The 23,524-nt window shown below is 47.7% G+C and overlaps 2 protein-coding genes across 3 annotated transcripts; one reads left to right on the top strand and one right to left on the bottom strand.

Annotated features, from left to right (window-relative positions):
- Window positions 1-532: 532 nt before the first annotated feature.
- Window positions 533-5,575, top strand: LOC123428097 (purple acid phosphatase 22-like). 2 transcript variants are annotated; one of them, XM_045112263.1, is made up of 5 exons: window positions 533-718; window positions 800-1,300; window positions 4,083-4,952; window positions 5,035-5,123; window positions 5,221-5,575. In XM_045112263.1, the coding sequence occupies exons 2-5, from the start codon at window positions 878-880 to the stop codon at window positions 5,435-5,437; spliced, it is 1,599 nt and encodes a 532-aa protein (XP_044968198.1). In that variant the 5' UTR covers window positions 533-718; window positions 800-877; the 3' UTR covers window positions 5,438-5,575. The 2 variants fall into 2 exon arrangements, with proteins under 2 accessions (XP_044968198.1, XP_044968197.1); XM_045112262.1 differs by having other exon boundaries at window positions 534-718; window positions 842-1,300.
- Window positions 5,576-22,353: 16,778 nt separating this feature from the next.
- On the bottom strand, window positions 22,354-23,209 carry LOC123428852 (auxin-responsive protein IAA33). Its single transcript, XM_045112971.1, has 2 exons — window positions 22,800-23,209; window positions 22,354-22,683 (listed from the first exon to the last, which is right to left on the bottom strand). Exons 1-2 carry the CDS (start codon window positions 23,207-23,209, stop codon window positions 22,593-22,595), a joined length of 501 nt encoding a protein of 166 aa, XP_044968906.1. The 3' UTR covers window positions 22,354-22,592.
- Window positions 23,210-23,524: the final 315 nt, after the last annotated feature.

Genomic DNA, 23,524 nt, shown 5'->3' on the forward strand with positions numbered 1-23,524 from the left:
ACAAATCATGATGAGTAGCGCCCAACCTCTGTATAACTAGGATGCACACAGCCAACACAAACTGTCAGAAAGAAAATAAAAAGCTGATATTATCGACACTAGTAAGTCAAATAGGACCGTCACTATGCCTATGTCAAAGGAGGTGATGGGCCGACACGAAGGTTATGCTGTCACCCATGTTGGGAAAAAACCTCTCCTTCTATCAAAGGTTTAAAATAAATTAAATAACTATAAATTGCTTGCGAGAAGCTCTCCTAAATGAAGTGGTGGACAGCACAAAGGTTTTTGTCGCCTGTCCGGGTTCGAGTCTCCTCATTCTCCTATAACAATAAGACACAGGCTTCTTTCCCTCTGTTCTCATTTTTTTTTACTATAGATTGCTTGCCATGTCACATGGTTTCAGCCTCCCAAACCGCATCTAGTAATATCCTCCTGTCCCCATCGTGTCATCGACCTCCAGCCCGTCAGCAGCTGACGTGCCGCTTTCAGCTCCCACCCAAACAACGACATTCGTCGCGACGGAGGCTCAAACGAATGCAGAAACGAAGAGGAGCACACAAAAAGAAAACCACGATAAAAGTTGCAGCAATGCCAGCCCCAACCTACCTATCCCCTCCCTCCTTCCACAACGCCGTCACCGCCACCGCCACCACCAGCGCGCACCTCCTCTCCGGTGGCCGCAACCGCAACCGTCGCAGCCGCCCACGGCGCATGTCAGGTACCGCAGTCGCATCTCCCTCCGGACCTACGAGGCCCACAACATGTGCTCACCAGCAAGTCTTGGTCTCTCATAATACAGTATTAACGCCACCATGGCGTGCCAATCCACCCACCCTACCAGGTCCCGTGCTTCTTAAAGCCCAGGCCGGCGACGGCGATGGCGACGGAGGGGACGAGCAGGAGCTCCTCCTGGCCTCGCGGCGACACGCGTAAGAAGCCGACCGCCTTCCTGCTCCACACGCTGCTCTTCATGTGCGTGGCATTCCGCGTAGCCGCGGCGCTCATCCGCGTTTCATACCACCTCGCCGCCGGCAGCGTCCTCGGCGTGGCCAGGGTCCTCTTCGCGGCGGCGAACGACCGGTGCATGCGGTGCATGAACCAGGCGGCGCTCGGCCGCAGCGCCACGGGCACCTTCTGCGGGGACTTGCTCGTGGGAGCCATGGCCAACTCGTGGAGGGTGCTCATGCAGGGGCTCGCGTCGCTGATGTTCCTCTGCGCGCGCGCCGACGAGTACGTCCGGCCGCCGCCGAGCCCGCTTGTGCTGACGCCACACGATAAGCCGGCGGCTCATCCTCAGCAGGTAATAATTAAGGGAGGAAAAATTCCCCCTGAACAACTCTCAAGAGTGTGCATGAATTTGGCATTTTGTCACATGGAGATGCTGGTAGCTGATTTATGAACTTTTTTTTCCAAAAGACAATTCATCACAAACATTTGGTGGCGCCTGTGTTAACAATAAAGCCAACTTGAGATGCAACTTTTTGTTGGTACTCTGTTTATAGCAGTAGATTAGACAGTATAGCAGTAGGGCTTTATTGCTGATTTGGTGTTGGTTTGTGGATATTTGGACTCCCGGATCGCCTGACCCATTATCCGCGAATATTTGGAGACTAGAGTTGGATGGTTAAAAGGTCCGTGTTTGGGTAGTTCGATTCGGAAATTTGGGGCAAATTTGATGATAGTTGGAGTTGCCCTTAGCTCTTGATGACTGTACAAGATGCTACCATGCTCATGTGTAGATCTGTGCAGGAGGGATTTTGTTCCTGCCTACCGGTCAATTGTGCCTACTATAAACATGACGAACATAGTATGAAAAGTAATCGGTTTTGCTTATTGCACATTTAAATATGAAATAAATATTGCACATCTAAGGCCCTGTTTGGAATCATAATAGATTATGATAATCTGGATTATGAACATAGATTATATAATCTGGTTTATAAAAATAATCCAGGTGGGCATGTTTGGAGGCCAAATTATATAAACTGTAAACCAGCTTTTAAAATGTACAATGACATGTTTGCCCTCTGTTTACAAAAAAAAATAGAAAAGTGGCGGTGGCACTGCGTAATTCTCTTGAAGTTTACGAGGGTAACACATCATTTGTAATCCATAATCTCATTTTAGCTGGGGTAGAGCAGATTATGAGATTATAATAATCTGGTCATCTAGTTTATAAAATCTATAATATAAACTGTCATGTTTGAAAATACAATAGATTATAAAAATCAGATTATATAATCTGGGTGGTTCCAAACAGGGCCTAAGTCCTATATCATTGATCTTACGTGAGGATTCATGTGGGTATTTTCTAATTTTTTATGCTTGATTTAATTATTTAGATGTGCAATAACTATGTCAAAAGTAATTGCTTTTTTGCACGCCAAATATCATGTAACACAAGGATCCCGAGGTCATGACGAAACACAAGACCCCTGTGTTGCCTACCTAGGGCGACATGGGGGGCTACCACCACCGCCATCACTTGCTCCGGCATCCCGGCAACCTCCTCTCGTCGCCACGAGTGATGGCGCCGCTGGGCAGCCCTCACGGTGTTAGGCGGCGACGACGCCCTTCTCCCGTTCCCCTTCTCCTCCCTGCGTCTCGTCACTTCCATCGCTCCCGTACAGGGATACCCCGTGAGATCTCTGGCACCGTCCCGGGCCACCCCTTCACTCGCCGTCGCCGGTGTGCTAGACGGTGCTGTTGTGTGGATCTCATCCTGGGGTGTGGTGGTCGGCACCAGGTGGGCTCCGGCCTCGCTGCAATCGAGGTAGTTGGGCGCTCCTAGTCTCCAATGGTGCCTTCTTCAAGCTGCAGTGCGGGCCGCGAGTCTTGGCTCCCACTCAGATCCGTTGACGGCACAACCCATGGTTGTACGACAGCGCGGTTGGAGGCCGGCACAGAGCTGGTCTACGTGGCCCTAGTGGTCTTCGAGCAAAGTTACCGTTCTACCTGTGATCAATCCTCTTAGATCTGTCCATCGACAAGTTCCGGGCATCTCCTTCGAAGGAAACCAAGGACTGGTGTTTATGACGCTTTTTGGACACGTTGTTTGGATTGGGGCCCATCGTGTGCACCCGCAATATCAGCATAACCAACTTCACCAGGGTATCACGAAGCTCTGTTTTTGTTGACACGTTGAGACATGTCTGCACCAAGATTTCCAAGAAATCAATGCAAGCAAAGAATGCCATGGCGTGATTGGAGGACGTGCAAGCGACAATGGTGGGGTCTTGGAGATGATGAAGACTTTGCTTCACATGCAGTTGTTCGGACTTGGCTTGCGAGATATGTTTCCATCCACACCGGGCACTAGTTCCTGCGAGCCTGGTGCTACGTGACTTGTAATAGTAGCCTCCGCAAGTGGGGGCGACAGCGTGGGAGGAGTTCGTTATTGATGGTGCTCCTTTGTGTAGTGAGTTGTGATTTTAGGGTGAAAATCCAAGGTATGACCCTTGTTAGTTATGCCTGACACTGGCCTTGTTGACGGCATTATCGCTGGGAACACAGTCTTTCTCCAGAGTAAAAAACATACGATCTTTGACCGGGCAATACTTGCATTGTTATCTTCTTCCTAGAGATGTTGCTTTTGAAGAGCCTTCTTTGTAGTTCGGGTGATGTCTTGGTGGTGGATGTTAGAGATATATTTGGTACTTAGAGATTGTCCGGGATTAAATTAGAATTATTTCCATCTTAACTCTAAGAGGTGTCTTGCCCTTCAAGTCTTGCATTCAATATATACCCGTCCTTGAGGCTCAATAATACATCCATCACATTACGCCAATATAATAATCCCTCTCTATATCCTTCTAACGATGGTTAGAGTGCTAGTCATTGATCATCATGACAGGGTTTTTTTTTTTGCTGTGTGCATCTTGGATGTTTTTAAGCATTTTGTTGGTGTGGAGGCTGGGTATAATTGACATCTACTTGATATTAATATATTTCATTTTTAAACAATTATGTAAAAGAAGTGTGAATATCATGAAAACTCACAATTCTTCTATGTAACCGTGTTTACTATTTTTTGGTATTTTCACCAATTTACATTTTTCACATGGTGCCTGTTAATTAACTAGGTGCACATTTCAACCGTGGGAAGGAACAAGATGAGGATTTCATGGGTGACGGACGACCGGGACGCGCCGTCGGTGGTGGAGTACGGCGAATCCCAGGGCAACTACACTGCGTCGGCGACGGGCGACCACGCGACGTACAAATACTTCCTCTACGAGTCCGGCGCTATCCACCACGCCACGATCGGCCCGCTCGCGCCCAGCACAACCTACCACTACCGGTGCGGCAAGGCCGGCGACGAGTTCACCCTCCGGACCCCTCCGGCGTCCCTCCCGGTGGAGCTCGTCGTGATCGGCGACCTGGGCCAGACCGGCTGGACCGCGTCGACGCTGTCGCACATCGGCGGCGCGGACTACGACATGCTGCTGCTCCCGGGCGACCTGTCGTACGCGGACGCGCGGCAGCCGCTGTGGGACTCGTTCGGCCGCCTCGTGCAGCCGCTGGCGAGCGCGCGGCCGTGGATGGTGACGGAGGGCAACCACGAGGCGGAGGCGCTCCCCGGCGCCGTGGGCTTCGCGCCCTTCCTCGCCTACAACGCGCGGTGGCGCATGCCGCGCGAGGAGAGCGGCTCCCCCTCCAACCTCTACTACTCCTTCGACGTGGCCGGCGGCGCGGCGCACGTCGTCATGCTCGGCTCCTACGCCGAGTTCGAGCAAGGGTCGGAGCAGTACGCGTGGCTGGAGCGGGACCTCGCCGGCGTGGACCGGCGGGCGACGCCGTGGCTGCTGGTGCTGCTGCACGCGCCGTGGTACAACACCAACCAGGCCCACCAGGGGGAGGGCGAGGCGATGCGCGCCGCCATGGAGAGGCTCCTCTACGAGGCCCGCGTCGATGTCGTCTTCTCCGGCCACGTCCACGCCTACGAGCGATTCGTAAGCAAGCCTTCTTCGTATATTTTTGCTCCATCCATGAACAAAACTAATTTTCTGGCTGATGAACTCATGAATGAAACAGACGAGGGTTTATGACAACGAGGCCGACGGCCGGGGCCCGACGTACATAACCATCGGCGACGGCGGCAACAGAGAAGGGCTTGCTCTCAAGTACGTACGCGATCGATCGATCTCAGTTTCACGGTTGCGGATTTCCTTGGGCTTCTCTTAGATGTTCACTGAAGTGATTTCTTGATTCTTGTTGAAGGTTTCTCAAGGACCACGAGTCGGCGCACCTGTCGGTGTTCCGGGAGGCGAGCTTTGGGCACGGCCGGCTGAGGATCGTGGACGAGACGAGCGCCGTCTGGACATGGCACCGCAACGACGACGAGTACGCCACCGTCCGCGACGAGGTCTGGTTGGAGAGCTTGGCTAGTCCAAACCTATCCATGCCTACCGCCCGTCGTCACGACCAGGAGTTTTAGCTTAGAATGTTGCAGATCAATAAACACCCTAGTTTTGGTACCGCTGGGAAACCAGCTCTTTAATTGGGTCATTCGATTCGACGGCACTTCGTAGAATCCTCGACAAAACACTTTATAAAACTTGGTTCAATCCTTGGCTCAATTTATTTACCCAGGAGCAGAGTTAACCACTCGGTCTTTTTTTCGATCCAAACGAAACCAAAACACGAACACACATCTGGTGTGCACGTCAGGTTCTAAGGACATCTCCAATGCCAACCCACAAATTCCTTTGATATATGCCCGTTTCTGTGTCCAAAAGTGGTCCGCACACATGATATCGGGGAGAGTCACCCAACACTAATTACAAAGTATACAGCCGAGAGAAAACAAAATAGGTGAAGATCATGCATGTGGTGGAGATATTTGTGGTTTAGTGTTCGGCTGGAAGGAAAAGAAGAAAAAAAATCATGGATGTGTGGATGGAAAAATAGAGAGAAGAAAGAGACATGCATGTAATTGATCAAATGCATGTTTGGATTTCCGCAAAGCTCCCCACGTTTGTCTCCCATTTACTGAAAAACGGTCGTCTGAACTACTTCATAAACCGATGCAGGACCACAGGACCATGTTGGACTATAAAAATAGTTAAAAATGTTTGATCAAACATATATCGAAGTTTTATGGGTCTTCCTTGAAGATGCTTTAAGTATCACACATGACATAGTAGAGAAAACTTAAAACAACAATCACACAAACTATGGTTCTTCATAGTACACAAGTCCCAAACGAAAACCAAGAACAAAGGAGCCCAATGCTCGAACATCATCGGGTCACGGGTGCAAAGACCACATGGATCTCATCCGCCATCTACGGATTGTTCTTCAGCTCTTCCAGCGTGGCTTGTCCCCCATGTGCAGTACCTTGAATGAATTTTGCCCAGGATAAATGACGCCGGGTTTCCCAACAAATCAGTCTGGTTCCAGTTCCACAGGTGATCGTAGCTTCAGGAGTATGTGATTTCTGAATTGCGCGACTTGGCCACCCTACAGTTCCTTGTGAGGTTTTGCCCATTACCCCAGATATTGGACTATCTTCTCAGGGCCGGTCCTGTGATTTCGGGGGCCCGGGACGAAACTATAACCTAAGGCCCTTAATATGACTGACAAAATAATTAACAATGTATACATGTACTCTCTTCGTCCGGAATTACTTGTCACACAAATGAATAAAGATGTATGTATGTAGAACTAAAATACATATAGATACATCCATTCCTATGACAAGTATATTCGAACGGAGGAAGTATACATTAAATCTTTTTTTAGTGTAAATCGGTAGGAAAGGCTCCTACTGCATGTATATATGAAACACACATCTTACATGTGCACAAGTGGGGTGGGGGTGGTGTGCGTGGGGAGGTTACAACTTAGGAGGGGTCAACTAGAGGTGCAACAATGGTATCTATGAGTACCTTGCTAGCAGGCATCCTAAACCTAAGATCAGAAGATGGCACACCCCCCGTAAGATGTTCATAGAGGCCTTCCTCGTGGCGGCTTGGAGTTTGTGGAAAGAACGTATACATATATGGTATATCCTCAGGCTGGAGAACAAACGTCAAACATAAGTCTGGTCGAACGGTGTGAGTAGAAAATGGCAAATGGGCTATTATTTTTGAAAAAACAGCAGTCAGGATTTAATAGTTTATCAATCACGGTTGTATGGTAAGTGTAGTTCAGAATTAGAGAATAGGAAAAGGATCCAACGATACACAACAACACTAACATGAGTTAGTCAGATGAACACCTACTCATTTTAAGTCGTGGTCTTTCTTACATAAATCCAACAAGAAAGAAGATAGCGTTGTCTCCTGCCCGTTCCATTCTGATTCTGATGTTGCCATGTATGTTCATATCCTGAAACTTTACTTGTATCAACATCGTTTCCATGAGCCCATCTACATTACTTTAAATCTGGATACGTAGGCAATATGTACTAGATTAGATCGATGTCTACATAGGAGGAATCAAGCATTGTTGAACGGAAAGTAGAATGGGGTAATGGCGCCTTACGATTTTGGATCTGCGGCTCCGCGCGGAAGAGCTCCACGTACAAACTCGTCCCATGAATCCAAGTATGCCGTCGTTGCGACGACGCTGGCCAGACGGATGCTAGGGATTCGCCGCGATCTTGTGCGGTGCCATAGAATCTCAAGCGGTTGCGGAGAGCCAGGGAAGAAGAATGGGCTGCGATCTCGAGCATGCGTTGTGCGCTATTACTACTCTACATGGGCCTTCGGTTGTTGGGCCATACCCAATACGACAGCACACCCCAAGTGGGCCCCCCTTTGTTTTGGGGGCCGGGGCGGTCGCCCCTCCCGCCCCCCCTCAGGGCCGGGCCTGTATCTTCTGCCACACCTGTTTGACAGAAATCCATTTAGTTCTATTAAACACAAGAGAATTCCTAGTGTTCCATAACCCCCACAGGACAACAGAGGAAATTTCATTCAGATGTAAGAATCTCTTGTTACAAAGCCAACAAGCAGCCAGCTCCAAGAAAATTTTGAAATTCCTATTGAAAATTATTTCAACTTCTCTCTACATAGAGTAAAAGGCGCTGGCGGTCTGAGAACTTGTCTTGTGGGTGCACATAAGTCCCACTACTTGCAAATCGAAAAAACCCGTCATAGAACTTGAGTTTCGGGCTTATCTAGGTCACAACCGACGTTTGGACCGGCCGGCTGCCCAGTTTTCTCCGTCCGAGGTCACGCGAGGCGCACGTGTGGGGTGATTTTTGCATGAAAGACCCTGCTCTGTGTGCTAATCAGTTGTGGACGTCCGTGCCTGCCTTTGTTGACCTTTTTCCCGATGCTGGAGGCTAGTGGCGGCGGCGCTGCGGGTGCGTCGAGATCGTCGGCCGCTAGTCTACCGGAGGTGATGGAGATGCTGCCGAAGTTGAGGACAAAAGAATGCGGCCGGTCGATCTATGGTTAGTTTCTCGTTCTCCTCCCCCTCCCCTGAGTCCCTCCCCTCCCGTATGGTTAGATGTCCTCCCCCTCACCTACCGATTTATGCTTAATGTACCATGTTTTTCGCAATGTAGGTTCCGATTCAGTAAAGTTCAATATAGAGATGCATCATGGTGGGTTTTTCATTGGAAAAGGAATTAATTTTGCATATTTGGATGAAAAAGTAGCATGGTTTGATAACCTTGATAGGAACACGTTCTGCAATGATATGATTGACTATATGTTGGGTCAGTTGAATTATCCACCTGGTGATTTGGATATTGTTTTCTGGTGCCCACGTGGTAAAACAATTTCAGAAATGGTGGCAATTGGTTTTGAAGTGGATTGTTTGAAGATGGCAGAAGCTTCTATTATTTCAAAGATGCTTGTTTTGTTTGTCAAGCATGTGAAAATAACAGATATTAAAAAACAGGAGGAGGAGGAAGATGACATTGCTTATAGGGTTGTGCGTGAATTACCTGCAGTAACACTTAGCCCTATTAGCAAGGATAAAATGAGGCCTATGAAATCAGATGGCAAGAAAGCTAGTGTAGAGAGTGTTGAAAATGAGGATACAGATAATTCTCACAAGTCATCGGATGCAGAAGAGGAATGGGAATGTGATTCAGAGACTGATCCAACATGGTATGATAGTGATTATGCAGTGGATGAAGATGATGAGTTGTATGATAAAAAATGTAGATGATGCTGTGCAGGATGCATTGTTTCAGAAGGGGAAGAAAGTAGGAACTGAGTACACACATGTTGCAGGCACAAATGATGTCACTGAAGAGGAACTGAAGCTACCAGAAGAAGATGATTTTGAGAAGATGCAGAAGAGTGACTCTGATGATGAGGAGTACAAGAAGAAGAAAAAGAAAGAGAAACCCATATACAGGTTCAAAACATTTAACCCACTAGTGGAGATGGAAAATCCTCAATTCAAACTAGGTATGGTTTTTGATTCAGTGGAGTTGTTGAGAAAGGCAGTAGCATATTATGCAGTCAAGAACAGAGTGCAGATCAAGAAAAACAAGAAATAACAAACAGAGGTTTGAGGCAGTATGTATGGATGGTTGCCCTTGGAAACTTGTAGCTGTGGTAGATAACATGACACAATCTTTCCTTGTAAAAACATTTGTTGGAGAGCATAATTGTGAGAAAGTATGGGATGTGAAAGAACTAACAGCACCTTTTCTGGCCTCAAAATATGTTGAGATGTTCAGGGACAATGACAAGATGTCTTTGTCTACATTTGCAAGGAAAGTGAGGAATAAATACAACATGGATGTAAGCAGGCATAAACTTGGGAGAGCTAGGAAAGCAACATTGGCTGTGGTCCATGGGGATGAGGTGAAGCAATACACACTTCTTTGGAACTATGCACGGGAATTGAGAACAAGCAACCCAGGGTCTTCTTTCTATCTAAACCTAGAAAATGGATTGTTTAGCACTTGTTACTTCAGTCTTGTAGCATGCAAGATAGGGTGGTTAAAGGGGTGCATGCCCATTATATGTCTTGATGGTACTTTTATAAAGACAAAATATGGTGGCCAGCTACTTACTGCAGTACTTTTATAAAGGTTTGCAAGTAGTGGGACTTATGTGCACCCGCCACGCAAGTTCTCAGACCGCTAGCGCCTTTTACTCCTCCACATACGTCTAGCTATTACACAATCAAAAAACATGTGATGTACGTATTCAATATCGGTACAATGCACACATTTTCAAGTGGAATGGGAATGCCTCTCTTTCTCAAGTTGTCACAAGTCATTATCTTATTTTGAGAGAATAACCATAAGAAGCCCCGTATTCTTGGGGGAATCTTCAATTCCCAGACTGCAAGGAGTAAACAGGTTAAACACCCCTAAAATTAACAATAACATATATAGATTTTGAAGAATAGATACCATTTGATTCATATTGCCAGATCAGGCTATCTTCCCGCTCAGAAAATATAATAGATTTGTCAATGTTCTCTAATTCAAACCACCGCATCATAAGATCTTCGTCAAAGTTCCTTCTAAATTAAACTTTGAGATTTAGGCCACCCCAAGTTTTTGCTACAGTTTCGTTTTTCTCATTCACTATGCAATATAAATCCCTAATCTAGGTAGCTAACGAAGAATCGTCAAACCAAATATCTGCCCAGAGTAAAATAGATTTACCATCTCCCACTCACCATTTATACCCTAACTTGACAGCCTTCATGGCCCACATCATCCTTTAATTTCCAAATCTGGGATAGATGTGGATCATGACAACAGAGCACTTTTGGCCTTCTAGTGTTATACTTAGCATCATTGCACCTTCACGAACAATTTCCACATCGTTGCAGCTCCATGAACAATTCTTCAACGAGTTTGAAGCACCTTGAATGCCTTCTTCACATCATTCCTAGCTGCATTTTCATTGTTGCAAAATGACTTGTTTGTTGCCTTGTGGTTGGGATATGGTCTTCACAAACGCCGCCCACTGAGGATAGATGCCATCGGCAAGATAGTATCCCATGTCATAGTCACGACTGTTGAAAGTGTAGTTGCACGGCGGTGATTCTCCATTACAAAGCCTCCTCAACATGAGAGATCCTTGAAGCCCGTTGATGTCGTTGTGACAACCCACATTTCAAAAAAAGCATGTCAAATTCACAAGTCATGTGATGCCACTCCTTCCGGTAAGATGATGGCCTTTTTGGTGTGACCTTGATATATTCTCACAAACCTTCTGGGCATTTCTTTCATTTTCGGAGACCTTATCCCGATTGATCATTATTCTTTCTTTGATTGAACGCTTGAAGTTCACAATATGCTCCACCTATCGGTCATTTCCTCTTGCATGCTCATGAGCATGATCGTGTCCACTTCATGTGAATTCGGCGAATCAAAGAATGGATCTTCAATCATTTAATCAAGCTCCGTCGGTCCATACGCCTCGTCCGACGAAGCCTCAGAATCCATCATTTTCCCTTCAAACAAATCACAAAACAGAGTCGGACAATGTGTCAAACACATAGAGCGCAAGGGGCAGCACAAAAGTTGTGGGACGTACCGTGGTGGCGTCCGGGCCGATGACGACATTCGCAGTGGCGAGCATGGGAGAGAGGATTGTTGTGCCGTTCTTGGCAGCGCCGAGGCTCGAAAAGTCTATGGAGCAAGGGTGATGGCGGAGCTGCGAGGCGCTCGATGCGGAGAAGGAAAAAAGAAAGGAGAGAGAAAATGAATTCAATAGGTCGGACAATGGATTAGGTGCAATTTGTGGTGGGGTACGTCTGTCGGGTCCGACATGACAAACACGTCCGGACATCCCATATATGTCTTATATTTGGACTGGATATAAAGGATGCGGTCAGCTAGGACGTTTGAGGCTCACTTGAGACTGTTGAGTAAATAGGCAATTTTCCGAGTATGTTAATCCACGATATAATAACTAGCATGGCATTGACTAGACTAATGATGTACTAATCTTGAACTAACCTAGCACATGCTACGCATATAGTTGATACATCTATGCATGCAAGTAGTACTGCAAGGATAAATACGAACATGAGGATAAACGAGTAATACCCTCCAATAGGCCAGTTGGCCGTAGCAGCGGCGTTGGCGTTGGACGCGGCCGTAGCAGCAGGAGCATCCTCCACCCTCTTCTTCTCAGCTTCAAGGGCGAGACGATCGGGTTCGGATGGTGAAGATATGGCGATGACGAGGGCGACGCGGACGTAGACGAAGCAGACGGACGGAGGCGAGCAGTCGCCTGATCGCTCCCCAAAAACCTAATCGCCCCTCTCCCGTACAGGAACCGGAGATGCGGGGTTTCGGAGGCCTGCTCTCCCGTCGACCGTGTACGCGGTAAACGGGAGGGAGTCGCCGGCAGCAGCAGCAGCAAGAGGAACGAACGCGTGAGGCAGATGTGATCTGATTGTCGTGATGGCTAGGGTAGGCGTTAGCCTCCTTATAAAGGCGGCTGGGCGGAGAGACGTGGGCCGAACCCATGTCCGAGTCGGTAACAGCCCACGATCCGACGTCTCGGATCGTGTCGTGTCCGTTACGTATTCTCCATTCCTGACCGACAAAAATAAGCGCGTAGGTATGAGCTCGGCTCGGCTCATTCCCGCAACCCGCGGCGCGGCTTGACGAGGCGTGGCGAGGCGGGCGACGGAGGAGGAGTGCGCGAGCGCACCTTCTCTTCTCACTCTTCAATAGCATGTGGAAGAGAGACCCTTATAAAGGGGTCCAACTTCTCCTCCACTAGCGGGGTGGGACTAAACTTCCCACCACCACCTTGTCATGCCACCACCTACATGGGCCCTTGGAGGTTTTCTGAAATTTTCTTATGGGCCTAAGGCCCATCACTAATTTCAACAATCCCCCACCAGATCTCAAGGGCACATCGTGTTCCCTCGTTCCAATCACTGTTTTAATATACCAGCGTTTCAGTGAAGACCTATTAAGGTTGAGCTTCACCTAGAGCAAGCAGCTACACTCCTTTACAACTGAACAATGGACTATGCCTTGAATTGTCAGTTTGGCGTAAATAAGCTTCACCACAAGTCTTACTAGTACTAGGCTGCCGAAGGTGACCCCTCGGGTGGAGCATATTAGTCACACTCCTGGCCTATTCATGAGTTTACTAGAGATCACCCAAATCTCATAGACTATGACCAGCAGTCAAGCTCATATAGGTGTGTTCCTCCAAAGATCGCTCTGTAGGACAACATCTTGCTTACACATAAGCTTTAGAACACATTAAGACAGTAGTCATCCTACCATACATTATCCGAGAGCATTGCATCTCCAACGGAGTGGGTTAGGAAAGTTACTCTCCTTAGTTCACCACTGGCTTGTGTTCCCAGGTCCTACTTCACGGGATCTCCGATCATATAAGTTGGGTTACTGCCATGGCAACTCATGTGGGTCTCATACCCATCTCCCTCGATGCACTATCTATCACAACACGTGATAGCCCTTTAGTAAAGGGATCTGCCAGATTCTTAGCCGTTTGGATGTAATCCAACGCTATCACTCCGGAGTTTCTCAAACGTCTGACAGACTTCAATCTCATTCTTATATGTTTGTTGGACTTCATATTGTCCTTTGAACTCTTCACTTTGACAATAACCGTCTGATTATCACAGTTCATAAGGATAGCCGGAACCGGCTTCTCAACCACAAGTAAGTCCATCAAAAGATCTCGAAGAAATTCTGCTTCAACACCTAATTCTGTTAATTCTGCTTCCATTGTCGATCTCGTTAAGATCATTTGCTTGCAAGACTTCCAGGAAACAGCACCACCCCCAAGAGTAAACATATACCCAGTAGTGGCCTTCATCTCATCAGCATCAGAGATCCAATTCGCATCACTATACCCTTCAAGTACCGATGGGTATCCCGTATAGTGAAGTTCGTGGTTGGCAGTACCTTTCAGGTAGCGCATAACTCTTTCAACAGCACGCCAATGAACATCGCCCGGGTTTGCAACAAACCGGCTAAGTTTTCTCACAGCGAACACAATGTCAGGCCTCGTTGCGCTAGCTAGGTACATAAGCGAACCGATAATTTGAGAGAATCTCAATTGATCTATAGTTGTGCCTTTAAACTTTCGAATAAGCACACTAGGATCATATGATGTTTGAGAAATTTTGCAGTCTGAATATCCAAAGCGACTCAAAATCTTCTCAACATAGTGGGATTGCAAAAGTGTAATCCCACCCTCATCATCTCTCAAAAGCTTGATGTTCAAGATAACATCAGCCACCCCAAGGTCCTTCATCTCAAAGTTTTGAGATAGAAAAGACTTAACCTCCTCAATTACTTTGAGGTTGGTTCCAAATATTAGTATGTCATCAACATACAAGCACAATATAACTCCTTCGCCCCCACCATGGCGATAGTATACACATTTGTCAGCTTCATTAACAACGAAGCCAGCAGATGTCAGAGTTGTATTAAACTTCTCATGCCATTGCTTAGGTGCTTGTCTCAGACCATATAAAGATTTCAGCAACTTACACACATTTCCTTCCTGACCTTCTATCACAAAGCCATCTGGCTGTTGCATATAGATTTCCTCATTTAGCTCTCCATTCAGGAAAGCCGTCTTAACGTCCATTTGATGAACGAGAAGACCATGAGAGGCCGCCAATGAGAGTAGTAATCGGATGGTGGTCAGTCTAGCCACAGGTGAGTAAGTATCAAAGAAATCTTCTTCTTCTTTCTGGGCATAGCCCTTGGCCACAAGCCTAGCCTTGTACTTTTCAATCGTACCATCGGGCCTAAGCTTCTTTTTGAACACCCACTTGCATCCCAATGGTTTGCAACCATAGGGACGATCACTGATTTCCCATGTCCCGTTAGCCATGATGGAATCCATCTCGCTACGGACCGCAGCTTTCCAGTAATCAACATCTGGAGAAGCATACGCTTCTGAAATAGAAGTGGGATTATCATCCACGAGGTATACGAAGAAATCATCACCAGAGGTCTTTGCAGTCCTTTGTCTCTTGCCCCTACCAAGGGTTTGCTCGTGATCCTCCTCAGGATTATCATGTGTTTGTTCATAATATTTCATAGGAATGGCAGGCTCGGGAGTTATCTCAGATTCCTGTCTAGAAGTGTTTTGGATATCTCTCATGGGAAATATATCCTCAAAGAATGTAGCATCCCTCGATTCCATTATTGTACCGACCTTCACGTCAGGTACCTCATATTTTACAACTAGAAATCTATAGCCTACGCTATTCTTAGCGTATCCCAAATTAACGCAGTCCACAGTCTCTGGTCCAAGCTTACGCTTCTTGGGAATCGACACATTGACTTTCGCCAAGCAGCCCCAAGTACGTACGTACGAGAGCGTCGTCCTTCACTTCGACCATTCCTCATAAGGAGTGACCTCATTATCTTTTGTAGGAACCTTATTCAGGACATGACACGCGGTCAATATAGCCTCCCCCCACCATGCCTTGGATAAACCCGATGTATCTAACATGGCGTTAACCAAATCAGTTAGAGTACGGTTTTTCCGTTCGGCAACCCCGTTTGACTGGGGTGAATAGGGAGGCGTCCTCTCATGAATAATTCCATGTTCCGCACAAAAAGAATCAAACTCATTTGAGAAGTACTCTCCACCACGATCAGACCGAACTCGTTTAATTTTCTTTTCAAGTTGATTCTCAACTTCTGCCTTATAGATTTTAAAGTAGTGTAGAGCCTCATATTTAGTATTTAACAGATACACATAGCAATATCTAGTGGAATCATCTATCAATGTCATGAAATATTTCTTTCCACCTTTAGTCAACACACCATTCATCTCATAAAGATCAGAATGTATGAGTTCTAATGGTGTCAAGTGTCTCTCCTCTGCAGCCTTGTGAGGCTTGCGAGGTTGCTTTGCTTGCACACACGAATGACACTTTGAACCTTTGGCTAAAGTGAAAGTCGGGATTAAATTCAGTTTTGCTAGCCGTGACATAACACCGAAACTTATGTGACAAAGACGTGAATGCCAAACTTCAGATTCATTAACACTCGAATGAATATTGTTCACAACTTTATTATAAAAATCTGCAAGGGAAAGGCGGAACAAACCTCCGCATTCATAACCTTTTCCAACGAAAAGTCCATATTTCGTAACAACTACTTTATTAGACTCGAAGACCAACTTAAACCCTTCTCTACACAGAAGGGAGCCACTAACGAGATTCTTCTTGATGGCGGGGACATGCTGCATGTTCTTCAGCTGCACGATCCTTCCCGAAGTAAACTTCAGATCGACCGTGCCAACACCAAGAACAGAAGCACTCGCGCCATTCCCCATCAATACGGACCCGCGACCGGTGGCCTGATAAGAAGAGAACAATGATATGTCAGCACACACATGAATATTTGCACCTGTGTCCACCCACCAATAGGTGGATTGACAAACTAAAAATACAATAAGTAAATTACCATACCCAGATGCACCACTTTCATTGTTGCCCACAATCATATTGGCAGACTTGGAGTCCTGCGCCGTCTTCTTGTACTTGTTTGGGCATTTGTTCGCCCAATGTTCCTCTGAACCATAAGTATAGCAGCCATCTCCTTTCTTATTCTTCTTGAAGGTCTTCTTTCCCTTCTTCTTGAAGTCGGTATTCTGTTGGACAGAATTCTTTCCCTTGGGCTTGTGGGAATTGAAGTTCCTCTGATGTACCATATTGGCAGCATAAGAGCTTTTCACCGCTTTTCCATTGGAGTCCTTTGCTCTCGGGTTCTGCTCAACACTCAGATGGCCAATGATGTCTTCTACTGAGAACTCATACCTCTGATGTTTCAGAGTAGTAGCAAAGTTCCTCCAGGAATTAGGGAGCTTAGCAATTATACAGCCCGCGACAAACATGCCCGGCAAATTGCACTTAAGAACCTCAAGTTCTTTAGCTATGCATATTATCTCATGAGCATGTTCCAATACAGAACGGTTGTCAACCATCTTGTAATCGTGGAACTGCTCCATAACATACATCTCACTCCCAGCATCGGTGGTCCCGAATTTAGATTCGAGCGCCTCCCATAGGTCTTTGGCAACATGCATATGTAAGTATGCATCAACCAGCTTATCTCCGATCACGCTTATGACTTCTCCAAGGAATAGGACGGTGGCCTCCGCGAACATCTTCTCCTGTTCAGAAGAGATCGTTCCCGTTGGAGTGACACCGGCTACCCAGAACACGTTCATAGCCGTGAGCCATAAGGTGGTTCTCGTTTGCCACGCTTGAAATAAGTACCGGTAAACTTGTCCGGTTTTAGTGCAGCAGCAAAACCATTACTCGAAAAATTCCTAGACATATTAGGTTTTTCGATTGTTGAGTAAATAGGCAATTTTCCGAGTATGTTAATCCACGATACAATAACTAGCATGGCATTGACTAGACTAGTGATGTACTAATCTTGAACTAACCTAGCACATACTACGCATATAGTTGATACATCTATGCATGCAAGTAGTATTGCTAGGATAAATACGAACATGAGGATAAACGAGTCATACCCTCCAATAGGCCAGTTGGCCGTAGCAGCGGCGTTGGCGTTGGACGCGGCCGTAGCAGTAGCAGCAGCATCCTCTGCCCTCTTCTTCTCAGCTTCAAGGGCGAGACGATCGGGCTCGGATGGTGAAGACATGGTGATGACGAGGGCGACACGGACGTAGACGAAGCAGACGGACGGAGGCGAGCAGTCGCGTGATCGCTCCCCAAAAACCTAATCGCCCCTCTCCCGTACAGGAATCGGAGAGGCGGGGTTTCGGAGGCCCGCTCTCTCGTCGACCTTGTATGCGGTAAACGGGACGGAGTCGTCGGCGGCAGCAAAAGGAACGAACGCGTGAGGCAGATGTGATTTGATTCTCGTGGCGGCTAGGGTAGGCTTTAGCCTGCTTATAAAGGCACGTGGGCCGAACCCGTAGGTATGAGCTCGGCTCGGCTCATTCCCGCAACCCGCGGCGCGGCGCGGCGCATCGTGACGAGGCGGGCGGCGGAGGAGGAGTGCGTGAGGGCACCTTCTCTTCTCACTCTCCAATAGCATGTGGAAGAGAGACCCTTATAAAGGGGTCAAACTTCTCCTCCACTAGCGGGGTGGGACTAAACTTCCCACCACCACCTTGTCATGCCACCACCTACATGAGCCCTTGGAGATTTTCTGAAATTCTCTTATGGGCCTAAGGCCCATCACTAATTTCAACAGAGACGTCCATCTGATTTGTGATTTTTTTATATGAACAGTGATCGGACGTTCCGTCGAGACGTTTGACACGGGTTTGAGATGCCCGGTTGTTGATGATCTTAATGTTGCCAGGTGACTTTAGCAAATAAGAATGAGAAAGATGTAGTTTCGATGCATTTGGAGCCTTGATTAGGCTGCTGCCTGGTGAAAATTGGTGATGGGATTCAGACTAGACCATGGCCCTGTTTGGATCCATGAGTTAGACTTAGAGTTGGTTAGATTGGACCAATCTAACCCTATAACATCCAAACAGGGGGGGTTAGAGTTGGTTAGATGCATCTAACCCACCCAAAATAAACTAACCCACCCAATAGGTGCTTATTTGGGTTAGAGTTGGGTTGAGTCCACAAAAAGTTTCTTTTCTCTTTACCTCCACCACACCAAATCCTTGATAAAGGAGCCAAATGATTGGAAAATGTTTATTTATTGACAATCTAATCCTTTCATCCAAACACCTCTTTGGTTACAATTAGTTTGGGTTAGTCCAGGGTTAGAATCTAACTCTAACCTCTAACCGAGTTAGAGTATCCAAACAGGGCTCATGGAAACATGGTTGGTTGGGAGGCTTGGAGCTGTGGTATAGCTCACCCGCAGGTTTTACTTAGTACTCCTACTTGCTACCTGGATGGATCCAAGGTCCATTACCGGAAGGAAGAGTGAAGATTGCGAAGAAATATACTCTAGTGCTGCACTCGAATCAGCACAGTGACGCCATCCTCTACCGACCCAGACATTGTTGGCTCTGGGGATCATCAGAAACATGCTGCCGGATCCACGGTTTTCATGGACGTTTGGATGGGTGTGTGCCAGCTCAATGAACCGGTGCATGTCCAGACTCCAGAGTGTATATTCACCGTGGTTTTCATCGACGTTTGGCCGTGTCCACGGCCGGATCCACGGTCGCAGTCCTTTGTCTCTCTCGTGGCGTCATGGCTCCACCGATCCAAGCTTGTTCGTCAGCCGGTACGCCGTACGTGCGCGCTTCTTTTTCCTCGCCCGCCAGCTGCCGCCCCGGCCAGCCGGGCGGCGAGCCTCCGAGTCCGAGGGTAAAGTCAGATCCCCCCGCACGCCGCGTGATGCCAACTGCCCCGTCGCTCGCCCGTGCATGCAGGGATTGGACGGCGACTTCACATCCCCTTGCTTGACTGACTGACTGACAGGCAGATGGGTCCTGTTCGATCTCTTCGTCTCTTGGCCGTGTGTGGTATCCAGGATCTACCAAAAATGCTACACCTATGAAAGAATGCTACGTAAACTTACGCACTTTCCTTTCTCCACTAATCAAACTTCCCTCCTGATTTTCAGAAGTGTCCCGCGCGGGCCTAATGATCAATGATAGTCCTTCAAATCAGCCTCTGCGTAACCTTGCGTAGGTAAATTACGTAAACGTAGCATTGCTCAGGATCTACACTAGTAAGGTACGTACAAGATTGCGATGGGCTCATCGAGCAGCTAGCCCATCTAATCAACGGTTTTACCTGGGGTTGTAAATGGAAAATTTCCTTTTTTGTATATTTTCATGGACATTATTCTTTGTAATTTATTTTGGAAAAGTTAGTAAAAACACACAACAGAGTCTTGTTGTTTTCCTAAAAAAAGGCAAATAAACGGGGACCCGCAAGTCCTGTCTAGTTAGCTTTATTTACTTAGCTTGATATTTTATTATCCCTAAAGAAAGCTTGATAGTTTATTTTTCCGGAAACATAACAATTATTATTGAGCTGTTAGACTGTTGGGTTTAAATTGGATTAAACATTTTCTTTTCTAACAAAGATCAACATATATCATATTTGTTATAGAAGTTCATCATATGTACAAGTACAAAGCATTGTAAACATAATAAATGATTAAATTACATGAAGGCATTTATACTACCAAATGACAAGTACTGCTGCGAGAATGAGCTATCGACGCTCTGTTGGTAGTTACCCTACCGGTGTTGTCTTGACCACATCAGCTGGAAAGTCTTCGTGCACCTCTGAGAACAAGTGTCATGTATCCATGGTTGTTGTCTTTGGACCCCTTAAATAGATTAGAAGCAACTGCCATCAAATCTCATAGTGGCGCATGAATGATTAGAAACGCTAACCCCTGCCGTAGTCACAAGGAGAGAGCAAGAATCTACACCGGAGCTCCATGGACTACATCCATATGAACAAAGCAGAGCCCAAAAGAACTTGAAGAAGAAGAAGCGTTACCATCTGCCCAAGCGCCACACCTTCGAGGGCTAAAATATCTAACCTAAACTATTAGCTCGAGCAAAGGCATTGAGATTTCCCTCCGCACCACCGGCCGCCGAAGCAACATGCAGAAGAGAGGGGAATTTGTGGGCTCGTCGACGAAGTCGAGAGAGGAGAGTCCGCCCTAGCCACCAAGGGAAGGTTAGCATCAAAGGGGTTTAAAATCTGTTGTATCAGCTCTTGGTTCCAACTCCTGGACACAAGTTCAGTTAGCTGGTACACCCATCTAATTCTCGGGCCTGCAAGTGAAGTTGGATGCTCTCAGACCTTCTCGCCTAGGTATCCATTGATCTCTTTGTATTTGTATGCTCTTACCATTACCCACCCGCCAGATTAGACTTTTCTTGAGTAGTTCAAGGCTAAACTCTATTCCTCTCCACGACTGCGATGCATCATAGGCAAAAACTGTGTCCAGAAGCTCTCCTTTGGGCTAGTATTTAGATTTGGAGACTCTTGCACATGAGCTGTCCGGATTCGGTAACAATCTCCATCCTTCCTTAGCCAATAGAGCTTGGTTGAACACATGCATATATATCCCTAAATCCAATACCCCTCCTTTCTTCGGTTTTATCCTTTTGTCCCAGACCATCCAATGTACCTTCGTATGCACATCCTCCTCACCCCACCAGAACTCTCTGATTAGTCTTTCGTACTTCTCACAAAATGTATTTAATATCTTGAAGACTTCCATAGTGAACGTTGCAAGTGCTTCGATAACTTATTTCAATAGTGAATGTTGTCTTTTTAGTACAACAAGATGTGCTATGATATTTCTTCCCTAACACAACAATAAAGCATCCGTTCGACAACTTGCCTTGATGGGGAGTGTGCCACCCACAATGTTGTGAGTGATTTTAAAGTTGTCTCGGGTTAATTTCAACTTGTACTACATGTTTGGTGTTCGGTAGTTTTTATAACTTTTGCTTTCAAGTAGTTCGTTTTTATAACTGGAATCAATGACATCAAATGCTCGCATACAAAAAACGAATGACATTCCACTTCTTCTTTCGTGCAACCATCAGATACGAATCATCAGTGTAAAAAACGGATTTATTAAAATACATCTAGATGTGAGATAAATGTTGCAGATCTAAGTCATATATCACTGATCTTACATGAAGATTTGTGTGGGTATTTTTATTTCTTTGTTCATTTTCTTGTTATGCTTGATTTTATCATTTAGATGTGCAATAATTATGTCACGTGTCTAGACACATCGTGTAAAAAAATATTAAAAAAACAGATTGGAGCCATCAGTCACAGACGCGACAAAGAACGAGACAGGGTTCCCCACATGACCGTTGGTCCAAGGGCATGCACGCCACCGATCTCCGCCCATTTTACCGGGAAACAATAATGGTGCCAGGGTGGTCTGGTCTACCAATTCCCACGCTGTGGGCGACAGTCATCCTGCCCCGGCGATCCATGCATGGCCGTCGTCGACAAGTCTCAAATCAACTGTGCGCGCGCCCGGCCATGATCGTGCTAGTAAATTGAACAGGCAGCAGCGCTCATTACGAGCGACGCCGACGTCGATCGTGGCTCCCTACCCCCACGAGCCGATCGATCCGGCGGTGAACCGCACGCACGCACGGGCACACGACATTCCGTCTCCGCCGCCAGCTCCACGTCGCCCGATCGCGCCTCCACGCACGTAACCTACCCGAGATGCCTACGCGCATCCGCATCACTGTTGGCACTTCAACGACGTGGCGCTCAAAACGGAGATCCCAACCGTCCGGAGCCGGCCGGGAGGGTCCGGATGCGACCCGGCCTGAGCTTTCGCGATAAAAACACACGGCGAGCGTGAGTCACGTCGAGAGGGACGTGCTTGGTGGCCGTGGGGTGGGGCGGGCCGTCGATTTGACGCCGCTACAGTGTTCCGGTTAGCGACGCTGGTGGCCGTCGCATGAACACGGATTAATTAATTAGTCGGGCTAGAAAATCCAGATGAATCTATTCTTTTGTTTGGAATTTCTCTTCCTTTTTCATTGTGACACTGAAATCTCAATACAGCGAGAAATGGGAAATGGCGGGATTTCGATTGATTTAGGAGGATCACGAGGACGGCCGACTTGTTGATCGCTTTTTTCATCAGGGTTGAGCTGCGCAGAGGTACTATTATGGATCTAATTACACTTGATGGTTCACTAGGCATGGCTGCGGAGCTGAGTAGAGGACTAGTTCGCCCCTCCTCCGCATTGCTTGATCCTCCGGGTCGACGACTTGGCCGGGATGATCCGGATCCTCTTCGCCACGCGCACGAAATCCCTGCGACACAAGGGCCGGAACCGGATCAAAGCTCGTTCGTGAAAATGATCCATGCATGTCGGGAGACAGGAGGGAACCCGTGGTCAAGTCAAGTGTGAGGATTATATTGCTCTTACTTCCAGTTGAGGTCGCCGGCGAGGAGGAGGTCGTCCTCCATGTCCTCGTACGCCACGACGTGCCCGGGCACGGCATTGGAGAGGTCGAGCCCGTCCTCGTCGCCCTCGGCCGCGTCGTCGACGAACATGCGGCGGAGCGCGCCCGCGAGGCTGCGGTACCCGGTGTGGCGGCTGAGGTGGACGCGGTGGCAGATGCAGCGCCCGTCCAGGACCACCGTCACCGGCGGCACCACGCCCGCCGCCAGCGCGTCCTCCTCCCCCTGCCCGTGCTGCACCGACAGCCGCAGCAGCTTCCGCTGCTGGTCCGACGCCGGCGTCGCCGGGGGCCGCCGCTTCCCGTGCCGCTCGAAGCTGGAGCTGCTCGGCCCCGCGCCGCTGCCGCTGCCACTGCCGCCGCCGCCGCTCATCATGACTGATCTTGGTTGGACTGGGTCGAAGCCGAGGGCCGGGCCGGCCGGCGGCCGGAGTTTGTGGTGGGCGGTTGCGTGTGGGGTTTAGGGGAAGGGCTCCGTGGACTGGTCTTGAGTGTGAGTTCTCCTGCGGCCAAGTGAGGGAGGCTTTATAGGCGGCCAGCCCGGCGACGGATGATGGGACTGAGACTGAGGAGCTCTAGCTCCTAGCTAGGGTTGCAACTTCCTTCATTAAATAATTCCCGAGTGTCCGCCAAAATATTCCTACACGCATATAAAAACGCTGTCACGTACACGACTTGTGCAGCCGGCGAT

Source organism: Hordeum vulgare, chromosome 2H (assembly GCF_904849725.1).
Source record: "Hordeum vulgare subsp. vulgare chromosome 2H, MorexV3_pseudomolecules_assembly, whole genome shotgun sequence".
Lineage (NCBI taxonomy): Eukaryota > Viridiplantae > Streptophyta > Magnoliopsida > Poales > Poaceae > Hordeum > Hordeum vulgare.

Bases quoted from the DNA above. Each gene is read 5' to 3' on its own strand.
- LOC123428097 (XM_045112263.1), top strand. From the start codon at position 878: ATGGCGACGGAGGGGACGAGCAGGAGCTCCTCCTGGCCTCGCGGCGAC. The intron at 1,301-4,082 runs GTAATAATTAAG...TTAATTAACTAG, and splicing joins CGGCGGCTCATCCTCAGCAG to GTGCACATTTCAACCGTGGG. The intron at 4,953-5,034 runs GTAAGCAAGCCT...TGAATGAAACAG, and splicing joins TCCACGCCTACGAGCGATTC to ACGAGGGTTTATGACAACGA.
- LOC123428852 (XM_045112971.1), bottom strand. From the start codon at position 23,209: ATGATGAGCGGCGGCGGCGGCAGTGGCAGCGGCAGCGGCGCGGGGCCG. The intron at 22,684-22,799 runs GTAAGAGCAATA...CTTGTGTCGCAG, and splicing joins GCCGGCGACCTCAACTGGAA to GGATTTCGTGCGCGTGGCGA.